At 39.4% G+C, this 18,234-nt stretch overlaps 3 protein-coding genes across 9 annotated transcripts in view; 1 reads left to right on the top strand and 2 right to left on the bottom strand.

The window, feature by feature from the left end:
• Positions 1 to 3,240, bottom strand: part of Golgb1 (golgin B1) — a 60,099-nt gene extending 56,859 nt beyond the window's left edge. For 5 of the 6 annotated variants that reach the window (XM_031363808.1, XM_031363810.1, XM_031363811.1 and 2 more), the window contains exon 1: positions 3,116 to 3,240. The gene's annotated coding sequence lies outside the window, so the exon portion shown is untranslated. The remainder of the gene's footprint in view (positions 1 to 3,115) is intronic. The other variant, XM_031363809.1, reaches the window with a different exon arrangement.
• Positions 3,209 to 18,234, top strand: part of Eaf2 (ELL associated factor 2) — an 84,120-nt gene continuing 69,094 nt past the window's right edge. Inside the window, exon 1 of the mRNA XM_031363819.1 lies at positions 3,209 to 3,788. The gene's annotated coding sequence lies outside the window, so the exon portion shown is untranslated. The remainder of the gene's footprint in view (positions 3,789 to 18,234) is intronic.
• The window catches only part of Iqcb1 (IQ motif containing B1), a 44,818-nt gene continuing 34,790 nt past the window's right edge, over positions 8,207 to 18,234 (bottom strand). For both annotated transcript variants that reach the window (XM_031363816.1, XM_031363815.1), the window contains exons 13-15: positions 15,573 to 15,704; positions 9,375 to 9,531; positions 8,207 to 8,772 (exon numbers count right to left, since the gene is read on the bottom strand). In XM_031363816.1, the coding sequence (XP_031219676.1) occupies positions 8,543 to 8,772; positions 9,375 to 9,531; positions 15,573 to 15,704 (519 nt within the window). In that variant the 3' untranslated portion in view covers positions 8,207 to 8,542. The remainder of the gene's footprint in view (positions 8,773 to 9,374; positions 9,532 to 15,572; positions 15,705 to 18,234) is intronic.

Raw genomic sequence — 18,234 nt, 5'->3', positions numbered from 1 at the left:
CCACGTGTGTGTGGGGGGGTACCACGTGTGTGTGACCTTATTTTTCTTAGTATATAAGCTAAAGTAACAATTCACAGCAGTATACCCCAAAGTAACTTATTTTTCCACATACAGGCTCACACAAACACAAGCACACATGGAAACAGAGATGCTCTCACAGCAGTGTTTACCTGTTCAGGACTGCAAACAACCTAAATGCCCATCAGGGAGGACTGTGAACTGTATTTCCTTTTTAATTTCTATAAGGGATAGCTGTATAGCTGCCTGCAAGTGTGGGGTAGTGTTTTATTCTCATGTTTACTGGAAAATGTTCAATATTGATTGAATGCACTATGTCAGAATTCTTGGTTTCAGATTTTGAAATACTTTGGATTTTGGAGTATTTATACACATGAAAAGGAGCTATGTTGGGAACACGAACTACGGTGAAACACACAAAAAAAATCATTTATAGCCCATATATTTTTTACAAAGAGACTGACAGCAATTTTACATAGTATTTTTAATAACTTGTATATGGGGACTGGAGAGATGGCTCAGCGGGTAAGAGCACTGACTGCTCTTCTGAAGGTTCTGAGTTCAAATCCCAGCAACCACATGGTGGCTCACAACCATCAGTAATGAGATCTGACGCCCTCTTCTGATGCGGCTGAGGACAGCTACAGTGTACTTACATATAGTAATAAATCTTTAAAAAAAATTTGTGCATGAATCTTCATGGCATTGAATTTTTTTAAATTTAATTTATGTATATGAATGTTCTCTTTGCATGTACACCTGCATGCCAGAAGAGGGCATCAGATCCCATTATGGATGGTTGTGAGCTAAGGTGTTGCAGAGAACTGAAATCAGGACTTTCGACTGTTAGCATATAAGTACTCATAATACTTTATTTTGAGCCCTTCATGATTCAGATGTTCAGCTCAGAGCTGCTGTGTAATATTATGTGGCAAAAAGATGTATTATGACTCCCATGAGAGGGAACTATGTACTACTGGCAGTCAGAATGTCTTAGGGACAAACTATTTACAGAATTTCTGGAGTGGGAAATGGAGACAGAGGTAAGTAGATAGAATTGTGCTTTGCATTACACCCTTTGATTTTGAATTTCCTTTGATCAAGAGAACATAAAACTGAGCCTGGCAGAGGCAACTCATGTCTTTAATCCCAGCACTTGGGAGGCAGAGGCACGGATATCTCTGTGAGTTTGAGGCCAGTCTGGTCTACAGAGCCAGTTCTAGGACAGCCAGGGATATCTGGAACTATTGAAAACAAAAATAAAAACAAAAAAAGCAAAACCACAAATAATTGACCCTAAAATACCTAAAATAAGAAAGAGGATTTCTCATTTCCTTCATTATTTCAGAAAGTATTCTTCATTAAGGCTGGGAATGTAGCTTGGCAACAGTGTTTACCTCACATGCACAAGGCTCTGAATTTGAGTCCCAGCCCTGAAAGGGGTAAGGGGATTTTATGCAGCCCAGACTGGGTTGTTACTAACAGACAGTATGTAATAAGCATCGATGTGTCACAAATAATTTATTTCTAGTAGGTAACCAAGCAAAGTTAATGATATATTTTATAAATAAGCATATCAACATCTCTTTAATCCAAATGGATTGGGGTGTCAGGAAAAATAAAGTTAAAAGGAAAATCTTCTAAAGATGATTACTTTTAGGAAGGACTATATTACAGTAGAATGGAAACCCTACCCCACCTCACCCCCCCACCCAAAAAAAAATCGTGGGAATCCTCAGAAATGTTGGCAATCATCTTCAGAAACCAAGAGGCGCTTTTAATGTGATCTTCAAATTCTGTTGTGAGCCTTGTGGGCCAGACTGTTTTATTTTTCATTTAATTCTCTTGCATTTTTGTATATTTTATAATCTGTGGTGTATTTTCAGAGGTATTGTGATACTATCCAAATTAACATAAAATCTACTTAATCAATATACTTAGGAATACGTTCAAGATGTTTTACCTATAGCATACGCAATTAAAAATGTTCAGAAAGTATTTCTGTAGTCAAACAAATGCAACCACAGCGAAGATGAAAGCATCAAACGGTAGTGCCAGGATCAAGGAACTAAAAGCAGTGTAATCAACACACCCTGCCTCACGCCAGGGCCTCCTAGAAGCAAGAGACCTGCCACTTGGCTATCCTTTTAACCTCTGAAATTTTTGAGTTGTCTTCATTTTTTTCCCCCGTGACTACTCCAAGTCGTCTCATTTTTCTAACAGAACATTTCCTGAATCTAACCCTTTACGGTCATCCCGATCATCCAAACCATATTAACTCTTGTTTCTAGAAAGGCCTCCACACTTTGTTATAAACTCTTCCACAGTCCGTCTTGCTCAAATCTGGAAATCCGTCCCTTTTAAGTGCTTGGAGAGCTTCCAACTATCTCCAAAAGTCAACGTGTTTATCCACGATTTTAAATATCTGTGCCACTCTCAAAAATGTCCTCACCCCACAGACCAACTGCGGGGTTTTAAATAAACCAGGCAAATACTTCCTTCAACCTCCCTGGGGCTCGCCCTCCTGTTCACATTCCTGCTGCGTATCAACAAACCCACGCCACACGGCCAAATCAAGGTTTGTTTTGCGTTTTTTTGTTTATTTGTGTATTTTATTTTATTTTCCTCCAGAACTCCTTTCGAGGTTCCCTTCCTCCTGGATCATCTCTCTCTCATCTTCCCAATCCCTTAGCAGGATCACTCGTGGGCCTCCGACCGCGGTAAAGGCGACAGCGGAACACTAAGTTTGTTCGGGGCCGGAGCGAGCACAGGGCTGGGGCAGTTTGCCTCCAGAGTCCCCGGCTCCGTGCCCAGGCCGCTCGGACACAGGGCCGTGCACGCAGAGCTGACCAGCTCGCCCGCCTCCAGGACTCCTCGAGGAGGAACGACCCTGCCTGCAGCCTGACCGGGTGTCTGCGTCCCCTGGCCGGGTCGAGTACGGCAGCCGGCACCGGGCGACCACCCAGGGCGGGCAGGTGACGGTGGCGGAGCCCGGAGGTGAGGGGCGGGGCGGCCGGCTGAGCGCCGCGTCCCGTACCCCGTGGCCCGCGGCAGGGCCGTTGCGGAGCTCCCCGCGGAGCCTGCTGCTCCCACTCACCTGCAGGTGGCCGTCCCAGACAACTCCGGACGCCCCCCGCCCAAGGTAAGCCACGTCAGCTGGGGTAACCCAAGCACGGCGCCACCGTCGACGCGCCCCTGGGAGTCAGCCACTCGCTGGGAGACGGAAGGCTGGGTTAAGGCGTCGACCTATCGGAGCGGCGCACAGGGCGTTGCCATGGGGATCGGGCACGCCTTGTTTGTAACTAACTGCGTCACAATGACAGAAACCAACCAGTGCCCTAAAGCCTTCCACTTCCTCAAAGACGGGGCCAATGGATTCTAAGAAGGACGTGCGGGGCGGAATCCTATGGTGGGGTGTGACCCGGAAGGAGATCCAAGAAGGCCTGACAACACCAAAAGGGGTGGGCATTCGGCAAAGATCAGGTGTTTGCTGTACGGGTTGGAAGTTCCGGTTTACCCTACTTTCCCGTCTTGCGCTGTTCCTGGTAAGGACTATGGCTTCGGCTTCTGAGAAGACTTTGGACTAGGGGCACCAGCTGCTAATATTTGGGATTGTGTGAGAACCAACCCGGAGCAGAGCCTGCAACTTGGTCCTTCCTATGGGGGCGGGGGAAAGAAGAAAACACGAGACTAGCCAAAGACAAACCGCAATTTAGTAACGGAACTCCGACTACAACCTGACATCACAGGGCATCACTCAGGATGTGAGGGTAAGAGACAGTAGTGAAGAGTTGAGAAGTTCCCCTAAGGAAGTGACGCTTCAGCTGGGATAAACAAACTGAGATTTAAGGGCTCAGGCTCTGTGAGGAGTCAGTAAGGAACTCCAACAAGAGATAGAAAGCACTCAAGTGCTCCTTCACCCTAAAGGGGAGAGATGGGGGAGCAGAAACCCAGCCAACTCCTAATGATTCCGACATTCTTCAAAAGAATGTTAACATAAATTTATTGAATCTCATTTTACTTCAAGCTTTTAACCCACTAGATTTGCAGTCTCATCCTAATGAATATAACCTTTTCCAAATAGCATAGTAAGGCATCTTCTAGCTGCTCATTTAAAATTGTGTATCTTATATTTATTATATCTTTTGCCACCTAACATAACTATTTGATTTATCTTATTGTCTCATAACTAGTTTATTAGTTATAAGAAATCCCGAGACTTGTCTCTTTTGATCTCAGTTTTATCTCCAAGTCCCAGAATAGTATGTCCTTTGAATCAGTAAGAAATGTATGATTATCTTCAATTTGGGATGCCATCAACTTCAAAAGACTGATTTATACACAGTTTTGGAGGGAGGCACAGAGCTGGGATATGAAGGAAACGTTATCTCTCTGTACTCTGTATACTTACCTACATTTAGCCTTAGAATGAATGTTTCAGATTTAGGATAAGTATATCTCTTTACTGAAGAATTTAGAAAATATCTAGTAGGTATGGCTCCACCTTCTCTTCCGTAGGTCTAGACTGGTCATTCACAGAAAATTGCAGTGAACACAAGGGAAACGGAGGAAATGTGGAGAGGTTAGAGTTGAGGTGAGCTGAAGCTCCTTCAAAAATCAATGGACTAGAGATGGTTTGAACTGCAATTCAACTGCAGCACATTGGCTCTGAGAGGTCAAGATAGTAAAAGGTAATTCATGAATTCTCTAGGTGTGTGTGATGCACATTAATCCCAACAAGCCTTTAATCCCAACACTTGGGAGTCAAAGAGACAGGCAGCTCTCTTGAGTTTGAACCCAGTTTGGTCTATACATGGTGATTCAAGGTCAGCCAAGGCTGCTGAGTGAGTCATCATGTGTCTCTTTCAAAAGCAAATAGTTAGGAATTAACACAGAAAACAACAGTGAAGATCAGTGGTTGGGGGAGGGGTGGTACAGGCAGCATCATTTGTGGATATTTGGAGATGGTGATATGAACTGATAGGCAAGGAGCATGTTGCCTATATGAAATTGCATTTTATGCAAAGATATTTAGATATGATTCTAAAACCTCAGAAGTTTGCACCACTCAGGTCCTTGGGAGATTCATCATGATATGGGCCCATGAGATGGTTTCATAGGTAAACCTCTTGCCATACAAATGTCATGACTCAAGCTTGATTCCTGGAATCTATGTGAAGGTGAAAGAAAAGAAACAAACAGAAGTTGTCATTTGACCTCCATGTGTGCTATGGAAGTCATATAGACACATCATACCCATACAATGATAATTAGATAATTATTTTAAAAAAAGAACGAACATTTTCCCAACTAAAAGTATAGGGAGGAAAAGTTGAGGGCACAAAGTGTGCTATCTTGCAGCACATTTGTATTATTGAAGTAGAGAAGGAATACTGGAGATGAAAAGGCTTTAGATCCAGAGTTAGAGATGGCCGAAATAAGGCTGAAAAGTCTAAGTGGAAAAGGATATGGGAATAGAGATGATAAGAAAGGGTAGGGCACAGCTAACCCAAACTAAGGATTTATGGGAAGCCTTATGGAAACCCACTACTTTGTAAGCTAATTTTAAAATATAATGATTTTCTAAAATGGAGTTCCAACAGAGCTACTTTGCATGGCTGCATAATGCTGTTCTCATATCCATGGGTATTCAACAAAACACTGGGTATGGGATATCTCTATGAGTTATTAGCCAAGAAGTGCCCAGAAACCCAAAAAATATAAGCTACTGCAATTGCTCTTGCAGTTCACCAGAACTAGATAGTAAAACTGTATTGTAGACCATACACACTCATTACAGGACATAGAGGAATTGAACTAAGACTAACTTAGAAACCGGCTAGCCCTCATAGTGCTAGAAAGTTTGGCTGCTGGGAGAGAAAAGTTATCATTGGTCTTAGCCCAGAATGGACCCTGCATTCTACAGTACTGGCTTGACATACAATAATGGCATGACTGCTTTGGGGGTTACCAACCCCTTTCTGGTTGGATTTCAGGCATGCTCTAGAAAAGGGAATGTCTGGTACTGTATGTAAATCTGGTCAAAAGCCTTTGGCTGGGAAGATCAGACACTAGGAAGCACATGTCTTGCTGAGTGAACATGTTTTCACATTGCCTTCTAAATATGTGTATGCCCACTAATTAGTGATGCTTCTTCTTGCAATGAGCAAAGGTAAATGCAGAAATTTGTAAATAGTCAAAAGGATGGAGAATAAGGGTTTGTCAAGTACTCAGCCTTGAGAATAACATCTGTATTACTTCCCACCTCTATGGCTTATCAAGAAGCAGAAAGAACTTAAAAACTGGAGGACGGGGAGGAGTGCTTTGAAATGCTGTACTCTGGACATGGCATGGCTGTTGCACTCATGAATTAACCAGTAGTGGTGGAAATTTGTGTAAGTTGGTACAAGATGCTTGTCAGTATTCCAGCACAGATGGAGATGGGGTACATGAGGCCCTTTTCCTAAGCAGCTACTGGCAGTTAAATGCCTGTTGAGAAGGGGAGTCATTCTTTTTCAATGATGTCACTACTAGTAAATTTCACATGATTCAGTAAATAATCCCTCACATGAAAGCAACCCTAACTAAACTCAATGTATTGCTATTTTTTTAGTGACATAAAAGTGGGGGTAGGGGTGCTAAGAGACTTTTCTAGAGGGACTGTGAGGAAATAAGTGTTTATAATCAAAATGCATTGCATACATGTATGAACTGTCAAAGAATTAAAACATGTAACAAAAGAAATGGTCTCACTCTTCTGATTTACTGTTACCCAATTCCCTCTCAAGGCCTTCCTTCATCTTCTGCTACACCAAATATAGACATCCCAAGACTTTCCAGTGTTGTGCCACGAAGCATTTGTGAACCCCAAAAGACCACCAAGGAGCCATTTCTGATGTAATCACATTAGGATCTCTTTATTACAAACTCGAGTTTAGGCTTACTCACCACCAGCCCACAGGACGGTTTGGTGAAGCAGCCCTGAACTCTCATTGGGACAAGGTTTTATATGAAATGAAAGTGAGGGAGGGTCCAGCCTGGTAAGCATCTAATTGTCTATTGTAAGCCAACAGGTAGGTGCTCTGAAGCAAGATCGTGTATAATCACTAACAGGTCTGAAAGTCCATCTGAAACAATCAGACTTAATCTTTGATTAACTGTTGCTAGGAAGTTGCTAGGGAGTAACTGGCCAAGGACAAGCTGTGGGGTCCTTCCTGGCACTTGGGTGCAGCCTGGGTTCTCTGGCTTTTTTTAAGATGGAGGCAGATTCCAAGATGGAGCAAGTTTGGCCTCTCACCAATGTGTCTTCCAGATAAAATATTTTCAACTTAACATTTATTCAAACATTTGTCAAGTATAAGTTGCATGTAGCTATCATATGTATATGAAAAAGTGTATCATATATACCTCAAGTATAATATATACCAATACATCACTTACAAGCTAGAAAAAGAAGTGGCCAATTAAAGGCTTTTTTTTTTTTTAATTGAAAAAATAGTGTGTGGGGGCTGGAAAGATGTCAGTAGTTAAGAGCACTTGCTCTAACAGAGGACCCGTTGGGTTCCCAGTACCAATATCTGGTGCCTCATAGTTACCAGTAACTCAAGCTCAGACACCCCTTTTGATATTTTGAGTAAATACCCCCACATACCCACATAGACATACACACACAAACACTCACAAACAAGTGGTAATTGAGCATATTTTCCATTTCACCATTTTAAAAAGGAAATAAAGCAATGGCCAGGTATAATGGTACATGCCTCTAATCACAGCACTAAGAGGAAGCAGAAAGTAGAACTGCGAAGTCTAGTAATTCCAGGCCAGCCAGAGCTATATAGTGAGACTTTAAAAAAAAAAAATTTTTTTTACTATAATATATGAGCTATAAACTACTGTTTCTGTCTCTTCTCCTGTCTTTCTTTGTTTTTTTTTTTCTCCTGTCTTTCTTAATGTAATGCTATTTAATTGACCAGTTACTTCTCTAAACTTTGTCAAGGTCAAAACCATAAAAGCAGTAGTGGCACACACTTTTAATCCCAGCACCTGGGAGGCAGAGCCAAGAGTTCTAGGACAGAGAACCCATCTCAAAAAAAGAAAAAAAAAAAAATATATATATATATATGTATATGTGACAATATTAATAAAGGAAATTCTGAATAACAAATATAAAACATTGAAGTAATCCTTCAACTTTTCCAGAAACACTATTTATTTAAAAACAAAACCAAAACAACTTTTAGTTAGAAAACAGAAATGAAAGAAAATTCATATTAACAATAAAATTTCACATTGAGTTCTGTCCCACAATTAAAGCCCACAAATTTTTTTGTGAGTAGAGACAGGGTATAGAGACGGGGAAAGAACTGAGAGTGAGGTAGGCAATGCTTTGCTTTTTGCTTCCAAGTGTTGCATGAAGATAATGCGCTGGAAAGCCACTGGCATAGCCCTAGTCATCCTGCATGCCAGAGGCAAAACTAACAATCTCTTAAAAAGCAAGATTGCCAGCTTTCACAGTAACTCTCTAGGGAGGTTTGGTTCCACCGATAAATAAAGTTCCTAAATCTATACTAAGCTCATCCTTTGGAACATCAATCTCATCCCCTGGTTCTTCTCCAAGCTGCTTCCACCAAGGTGCTTGTATGTGCTTCAGGGTGGTAAGATGGGCCTGCTTGGCCTTGGCTGCCACAGGCCGAGATCTACTTAGGAATTGCTCAGGTTCCTTTCCTTCTGCCTCCTTCAGACTTGGTGCCTCTGCAGCAAACAGAAAGTAAATGGGTTAGTGGAAGTATGCCAGGCGAGCAGCCCCTTGGAAACAGCAGAGCTGGAGCTTAGCTATAGTCGGACAGGACAGGGCTCTAACTCTCAGTATGCTGTCACTGCCAACTATGAAAGTAGGTGTTCTAGTGAAAAGTTACAGATGTGGGTGACAGCAACAACCCCCCAATCCCTGGCAACTTCCAAACTTAAAAGAAAAACGATAAATTGTGTTAGATAGCTTAAAGAGAGAAATTTCAGTAAAAACGTTATCAATAGTTATTTTTGACAAGTTCATTGTACTGAAACTACTGTCACTACCTAATTCTAAAATACAAAAAAAAAAATTAAAAAGTTTTGGGCAGATTGTGTCTAGAAGAGCACTACATCTTTGAAATTAGTAATTTTGATGGAGTTGAAATATTTAAATTTATAACAAACACAAACAGAAGGCATAGAGTTGAAAACTGGGATGATGTAAGATTTCCTGAGGACTAGAATAAAGACTATTTGTGGCACTTTTCTTCTAAAGGTTTTGGGTGCCACATCTCTTGCAAGAGGTATTCCATTTATGAAACAAAGATGGATGTGGAGCATACTCATCAACTGTTCAATATTGGTGCTGATCTGAGCCATCAAAGCTTCTCTGTGTTGCTGGGCTCGCTCTTCTATGGCTCTTCCCATAAAATAGTGTTGAAGTCGTTCTTGTGCTTGTGCATGGAGCTCTCTGCTGGCCACATCTGACATCTGAGAGCCCTGAAAACACAGGACAGAAAACTTGTAAAGACATTATGTATCAAAATATGCTTTACTTACCCACCAGGATTTTTAGCAATCTCCCATTTTATCAATAGAATCTTATAGCTCTTATCAATTTGTACACTAGTGCAAGTATTAAGTTATCTTTAAAAATAGCTTTAGTTGTATTCATGCCTGTAATCTCAACACAGGAGCAGAAGCAGGACAATCTTAAGATCAGGATCAATCTGGGCTATATAGTGACACTGTTTCTCAAAAAACCTAAACGAGAAATGAACAAGCATGCAAACAACCTCACAACAGGAACAAAAAAGAATCCATCAAACCAACCAAGCAGAATTTAAACAATAACAACTTCCCATACTCTAACTTTATATAATGATATAGACGGGCAAGTTACTTTTTAAAAATTTCTAGATTTTATTTTGTATGTATGAGTTTTGCCTGCATGTATAAATGTGCAGCACCTGTGTCTTATGCCCGCAGAAGGGGCTAGAACAGGGTTTCAGATCCCTTGGAACTGAAGTTAAAGACAGTTGTGAGTTACTTCGTTAGGGTTAGGAACTGAATCTAGAACCTCTGCAAGAACAAGTATTCTAAAGCACTGAGCTATCTCTCTAGGCCGCCATGGTTTTGTTTTGTTTTTTGTTTTGGTATGCTTCCAAACATCATTTCTTTAAAGACATGGTAAGAAATGAGACCCTGAGATTAGGAGACCATAATTAAAGTATAAATGGTTTAGTAAAGTTACCAGTCTAGAAGAGGAGAGAAGCCAACTCCCTTTGTTTTGGACTTCATTTGAAATATTGTTATTTCTTATCCCATTCCTACTCCAAATGCACCCTTTACCATAATGCTATAACTGGTTCTGGTTTCACAAAATGAGACAAAAATCAGCTAAAAGACCCTATCATTTAGACTACTCAAATAATTTAAGGGTGATGTTAGGGACAATTTGGATAAAAATGAAATAATCTTAGCCTTAAAGCTGATAAAATTTCTGACACCACAGCTTTCTCAAATACTAATGTACCCCAATTGATAGCTTACATTTCAGCCACGGACCTTATCAAAGCATAGTAAAGAATGAAAAACTGGGGTATTCACTACACTTACACTCATCCTTCCATATGTATGACATCTGCACTCATATTCAACTGAAGAACCAAAGCATTAGAAAACACTGCCTATACACTAAATTCCTACATAAACAAACTTCTAAAACATACACTCAAACATCAATTTACAATGTCTTTACTTTGATTAAAGGAAGTACATAACCCAGAGGTAGAGTATACCCAAGGATAGGCAGAGCGTATATGGAAGAACTATACCATTTGACTAAAGGGATTTGAGTGCCTGCGAAAGAAGAGGTCGAAAAACTAAAAATAAGAGCTAAAAGTGTGTAACAAAAGGCAACTGAAATTCATAAAACTAAAGGTTTTTTTGTGTATTAAAGGACACAGTTAAAGGGCAAGCCACAGAATGAAATAAAATCATTTATCAGATAACAGAATACAGAGAATCACTCAGCTCATCAACAAAAATGCAATGTGATTTGAAAATGGGCAAAAGTCTTGAATATATGTTTCTGCAAATGGTAAATAAATACATGGAAATACACTGCAAACATCTGATCATAAAAGAAATGCAAATGTAAAACAGTCTACCAGTCAATGAGCTAACAAGTCATATTTACTAGGTATATCTAAAACATACACTGGCTGAAGACAGCTCCATCAGGAGTGCTTGCCTCACATGCAGAGAGTCCCTGGGTTTAATCTCCAACATGATGTAACACTGTACAGTATAGCAGTGCATGTCTGTAATCGCAGCACTTGAGAGGTGAAGGCAGGAGGAGCAGAAGTTTAAGGTTACCCTCAAAGCTTACAGAATGAGCTCTACACCAGTTTGGACTTCATGAGACAAACCAAGGCAAACTTTAAAATACATCCCCATCCAAAACAAACAAACAACAAAAACCAAACAGAAATAAAATCCTTGAATGCTACCGTTGAAGTAATAAAATATGCAACACATCAACAATGGGTTGTAATCCAAAATATTATTTTTTTAGATAGTGTCTTACTACACATCTCAGCTAGGCCTCAAACTCAGATATCTACCTGTCTCTGCCTGTGGAATATGCCTAGTGGAATTTCATTCCCATCTTAAGAAAAAAACATTTAGACACAATCTACAGCCTGAATAAATCTTAAAGACATTATACTACGTGAAATAAATTGTGTACAAAGGATATGACTTCATATTAAATACTTAGTCAGATTCAGATGCATACTGGTAGTTGTCAGGAGCCAAGGGGAATAGGTATTTTGTTTAATCAAAAGTGGGAAAAAAAGTCTAGGTGATTAAAGCTACACAACAAGGTAAATGTACCTCATGTGTCTGGATAATTAACGATTATTAAAACAGTATCTTTTAGGTTTTGTAGTTTTACTTTTGCAGTGCTGAATAGGTGCAGGGTCCTGTATACACTAGTATTTAATATACTTTTAAAGATTTATTCCTACTTGTGTGTGTGTGTGTGTGTGTGTGTGTGTGTGTGTGCATGTGTGCACATATATTCACAAGCATGTGGGTGCCTGTGGAGGCCAAACCTGTGTGTCAATTCTGCTGGAATTGGAGTTCCTGGTGCTTGTGAGCTACTCAACATGGATGTTGGGACTTGTAACTCAGGTCCACTGAAAGGGGAGTAAGCACTCTTAAGCTCTGAGATATCCCCATCCTGATAATATATATGTTTAATAAACTACCAAATTACTTTTACATTCTTATGAGACTCTGATCAATCATATATCTTCTATTTGATTGCCAACACTCAGTGTTTCAATCTTTAAAAATCTAGTCATTCTAATGGTTGTGGATCACCTTACTGTGGTTTTAATTATGTTCTCTAATGGGTGGTGTGATATGCCTTATCATGTGTTTATTTTCTTTGGAAGAACTGTCTTTTCAAGTCTTTAGGCCATTTAAAAAATACAACATGTGTTTTCTTACTGTTCAGTTTTAAAAATTCTTTGTATATATTAGTATGTAGAAAAATAAATAGCAAGACATTTTCCTAACTCTGATTTCTATTTTCTTTATCTTAAGAGTTCTGAAGAGCACATTTTAAATTTTGAAGTCAATCTATTTTCTTTGTTTGGCTTCTGGGTAATTTGAAAAATCACTAACTAATTCAATGTCATAATATTCTACCATATTTTCTTCTAGAAGTTTTATAGTTTTAGGTTATGCATTTTATTAGATTTGATACATTTTGAGTTAAATTTTGTACACAATATGGAATTTGGATTGAAATTCAGCTTTTCTTCTATTGTACTAATTATATGAACCTCTAGAAATTATGTGTACTTAGCTCCTGGAACCATGACTCTGTTTTCTGTTTCTATCAGTTGATGACTCTATCCAACTTGGACAAGTGGAACAGCATGCTATTTATTCTTTATATCTAGCATATTTCGCTTAACATTCTTACAAGGCTCATCCACACTGGCTTTGTATATTTTAAAGGTATACTATTGGGTACATAAAGCTTTAGAAATTTTATGTTCTCTTCACTAAATGACACTTTATGACAGTACTGTTTCCCTTTACTTTTCCACTTAAAAAAATAAAACTTTTCGAATTAATATATAGCCAAGCCTTCCTTTTAAGTCATTTTATATATGTGCATGTACTGTACCTGTTTCTATGTGCACCGTGTGTGTACAGTGCCCACAGAGTCCAAGAGAGGTTGTTGTTGGATCCTTAATACTAAACTTACAGGTGGTTGTAATCGTCTGATGTGGGTGCTGGGAACTGAACCTGGGTCCTCTAAAGAGCAGCAGGTATTCATAACTGCTGAGTCACCTTCCTGCCCAGATCTTAGTTTTAATTTTACTCCAAAAACCTGTTTTTTTTTTCTTTTCTAACTAGAGTCATACTGCTTTAGTCTCTTACCTTGATTTTTCCTATTATCCTATTACTTTCTTATACATTCCCCCTTTTTCTATTTTCTTTTTGATTAATTAAAGTATATATTTTATTTGGTTTTTTGATTTCCTTTGTAAGTTTTTGCTCTCTATTCATTGTTGTAGGATTTGTATTATGTACCATTAACTTACCAATTTAATTCTGAGTGATACCATATTAATTTATACACAGGAATTTAAATCATACATGTATTTCTTCTCTTCTGGCTTTTATGTTACTGTTTCCATATATTTTACTTTTTAGTATGCTACAATGACTATAATTATAATGTAAGTTATTACTACTATTCAAAACAAAGAGCACCAAACTAAAAACAAAAGCTTATTTTAGAAAATAGTTTTCAATGGTGAGATGGCTCAGTGAGTAAAGGCTCTGTGTGCTGCCAAGCCTAATGACCTGAGTTTGATGTTTATAACCTACATGGTGGAAAGAGAGGACCGACTACAGGTTGTCTTCTGACCCCTAGACAATAAATAAACAAACAAACAAGCCAATAAAAATAGTTTAGTTGAGATACTACCATATCTTTTCATTTATTCATCTATAGTTACTTTAGTCCTACAACAATAGAAATGGATAGCTGTCATAAAGGCTGAACACTCCATAACACTGAGGGTATTATTAACTATGTGGTGCATATGACAAGAGTCAGTGATATTTTATAAAGATTTAAACAATGATGAAAACCTTATACAAGTAGGACTAAATATTGTTATACAATTTACTTTATATCATTGCTCTGTTCCAATGGTTATCAGGATCATGTATGGACAGAGATACATTTGTATTCTGCTTTTCATTTTGTGGAGGTTAGACTCTGGAAGAATAAAATGTTACATGGTAGGATTACCTAAAACTATTATATCAAACCATTAATATAGTCACCCTACAGTTTTTTTTCTTTTTGGGAAAGGGTTTCTCTATTTAGTTCTGGCTGTCCTTGCTCTGTAGGCCAGTTTGTCCTCGGACTCACAAAAATTTGCCTCCTGAGTGCCAGGATTAACAATGTGACTCACCCTTCTGGGCTTAGACTTTAGATTGTAGAAATTTGTATTTGTATGAGGAGGGAAAAGGAGGAAGGAAGGGAAGAAACAAACTCAGACACAAATTCATTAGCATAATCCTAACAAAATGTGAGCAGTACTTTGATATACTAAGAATGGTTGGTTCAAATGAGGAAAGTAAGAATTCTGATCGAAATGTATAACCTATCAGTTTTTCCATAAAATTTGACAAGTGTGGAAACATGGGGAATAAAAGAAAAAAGTAGGCTGATTATAGTCACAAGAATGGCTGAGTCCTTCAAACATGTGCAAAGTGTAAGGTCAGAGACTCAGAGGGAAGAGGCAGGTAGCACCTACTCTGCATCACTGTGCCCACACACAGTCAGAGTAATGCATGTTTCTGTTGTGGAAAGGTGTCAGCAGCATTGCAGCTTTAAAGCCAAAGAGGCAGAGCATCAAATTTTACATCTTACTATGTCTTGGGAGTTTAGACTAGTGAATATAAGTTCTTTTTTTTTTTTTTTTTTGCTTTTTTTGAGACAGGGTTTCTCTGTGTAGCTCTGGCTGTCCTGGAACTCACTCTGTAGACCAGGCTGGCCTCGAACTCAGAGATCCACCTGCCTCTGCCTCCCAAGGGCTGGGACTAAAGGCGTGCGCCACCACCGCCCGGCTTGTGAATATAAGTTCTTATGCATGTGTTTCAGCATATGGAGGTAAGAATGAATACTCATTGACTGACAATATATATTCTTATTAAAAGATTCAAAACAGACAAGATTGTACAGGACTATTATAAAAGAAGCAATGCACAAGTTTTGTTGGCAGAGTACAGGAAATAACCAATTTTTAAGTTGAGTTCCCCATTCACCACCAATTACAGCTATGGATCCTGTAACTGTAAGAAGAGTTCAAGTCTACTAAGTCTATGGAACTTGCATCCAACAGTCAATGTGAATATATGTATGAAATACTACTTTGGTGGTAAAGACCATGCAATGGATTATGATAACATCTATTTCAGCACAGAAACCTACATACCGGATGTCTTTTGATATAGTCATCCACTTGTTGCTTCAGTTCAACTCTGCGTGCATCAGTGAGTTCTTGGAGTCCATGCCAAGAGACAAAGAGTTTCTTTTTCTTACGGCGCTTTGCTAGGAATTTAAGAACCTGGAGTAAAGTAGAGAGAGAAAAAGAAGAGCTTTGATTCTGTTCTCTTATTAGAATTCTTTTCCCTATAATCTAAGTAACACCAAGGTTGTATTAGGCAACTCTGAGTATGCATGAGGAGGGGAATTTGACTATGATAAAATAAAGGAATATAATAATTTTTTAACTATGCAGACCCACCCCTACTTCAGATAAAGCTATGTCCAAATAAGTCTACTTTAAGTTGAAAATACTTGAAGTTGCAAATATGCTTATACTTCTCTACCAGTTGAAGTCTGGTTTCTACTAAGCATACATCACTTTCCCACCATGGTAGTAGAGTGATTTTTTTAAAAGATGAACTGGCTGGTTTTGTGAACTTGACATAAGCTAAGAGTCACTACAGAGAAAGGAGCCTCAGTTGAGGAAATGCCTCCATGAGATCCAGCTGAAGGGCATTTTCTCAACTAGTGATGGGAAGGCTCAAACTCATTGTAGGTGGTGCCGTCCCTGGGCTGGTAGTCCTGGCTTCTATAAGAAGGTAAGCTGAGTAAGTCAAGAGAACCAAGCTAGTAAGCAGCACCTCTCCATTTCCTCTGCATCAGCTCCTGCTTTCAGGTTTCTGTCCTGCTGGAGTTCCTGTTCTGACCTCCTTCAAATGATGGATTATGATCTGTAAGTGTAAGCCAAATAAACCCTTTCTTCTCCAACTTGCTTTTTGGTCATAGTGTTTTGTTGCAGCAACATAAACCCTAAGACAAGTTGGTACCAGCATACTGGGATATTGCTGTGACAGACCAGAACATGTTTGGGGGAAGATTGTGGAAGAACTTTGGAACTAGAAAACACAATGAGTGTTGAAACCTCATTGGGATATTCTGTAGGAGCTTGGAAGCTAAAAATGTTGAGAGTAGTGCAGAAGATGGAGGCATAACCTGTGAAATTTCAGAGTTACAATTAAAGACTCTATAGGCTGTTGTTATTTTGATTTAATTCTGAGGTTCTGGTTTGCTGGAGCTGTGATACCAGAACTACTAAAGTGAAACTTTTTCATTAGTGGGGCAATTGATGCTTGTTAGCTTGGAGCTAAGACACTACTAGCAGGGATTAAGAAGAGGTCAGCATCACTGAGGTGAAATCTTCTGGAAGTGTTTTCTGAGAATACAGAGAAGCTGTGTTCCAATGTTGTATCTTGTGTTGGCAGCTGGACTTGGTACTGTATAAGAGTTACCCAGGTAGTACTGGTTTTGAAGACATGAAGCGTCAGGGAAAGCAGCTGAGGCTTGGTATTCTGAGAGGCCAGGAAGGCCATTGGTTGAAGTTACGGCTCAGTAGCAGTTGAAAGCCCAGGACTAAAGGGGTTATGCAGAGAAGCTGAGGCTGGGCCTTATGAGAGCCTAATTGTGAAAGTGCAGCCCAGTTGCAGCAGATGACCCCAGTGTTTTGGCCATACCTGTACCATGGGATGATCACAAAAGAACAGCAGCAGCAGCGGAGGCAGCTAAAGCTAGAAGACAAGCTATGTGCTACAGAGGTCAGAGCTAGAGAAGTGACCTTTGGAGGAGAAATGACCCAAGTCCAGAAGAGCATGGGTGGATTCCAGACACTGGATGGTTAGAGTTTGATTTTGCTTTTATTTGATTGTGACTGTGCTTTGATTTTCCCCCCCTCTTGAAGAAAGTATTTAACTGGAGCTCACAGTTAAGAGAGTTTGAACTGTAAAAGACTTTGGATTTTAAAGGAATTGAAATTTTAATGTGTTTGAATTTGTAAAGATTGTGGAGCTTTTACAGTTATTTAGATCTTGGGGATGAACAAGAAAGTAAGAGTTGTGGCTTAATTGTGACTTGTATGTCAAGTTGACGACAAGGGGTGAGTTGCACTTTTTGTGTCAACTCGGCATAAGATAGAGTCATCACAGAGAAAGGTGCCTCATGTTGAGAAAATGTCTTCATGAGATCCAGCTGTAGGACTTTTTCTCAACTAGTGATCAATGAGGGAGGGCCCAGATCATTGTGGGTTGTGCCATCCCTGGACTAGTTAGTGGTCCTGGGTTCTATAAGAAGGCAGGCTGAGCAAGCCAGTTACACAGCATCCCTCCATGTCTTCTGCATCAGTTTCTGCTTTCAGGTTCTAGCTCTCCTTGAGTTCCTGTTCTGATTTCCTCTAATGGTGAATTATGACCTGGAAGTTAAGCCAAATAAATAAGCCCTTTCCTTCCCAAATTGCTTTTTTGTCATGGTGTTTCATTGTAGCAATAGAAACACTAAGACAAAAGAATATATCTAAATATTTCTATTACTGTGGTTTTTGGTTTGCCAGGCTTCACATAGCTTAGGCAAGCCTTGAACTAACAAGTAGCCAAAGATAACCTTATCTGGTCCTTGTGTTTCCACCTGCTGAATCCTGGCATAAATTATATGTGTGCTAGGCATCAAACCTAGGGCTTTACACATTTAGACAAAATATATATCTTATTAAAAAATTTTTAAATATTTTGTTTCCCCTCCCCAACTCCTCCTAGATTCTTTCCAGCTCTCTACCTAACTTC

The sequence above is a fragment of the Mastomys coucha genome, unplaced genomic scaffold, assembly GCF_008632895.1.
Source record: "Mastomys coucha isolate ucsf_1 unplaced genomic scaffold, UCSF_Mcou_1 pScaffold12, whole genome shotgun sequence".
Lineage (NCBI taxonomy): Eukaryota > Metazoa > Chordata > Mammalia > Rodentia > Muridae > Mastomys > Mastomys coucha.
The sequence above is the reverse complement of the archived record's forward strand: the minus strand, read 5'-3'. Positions and strand labels throughout refer to the sequence as shown.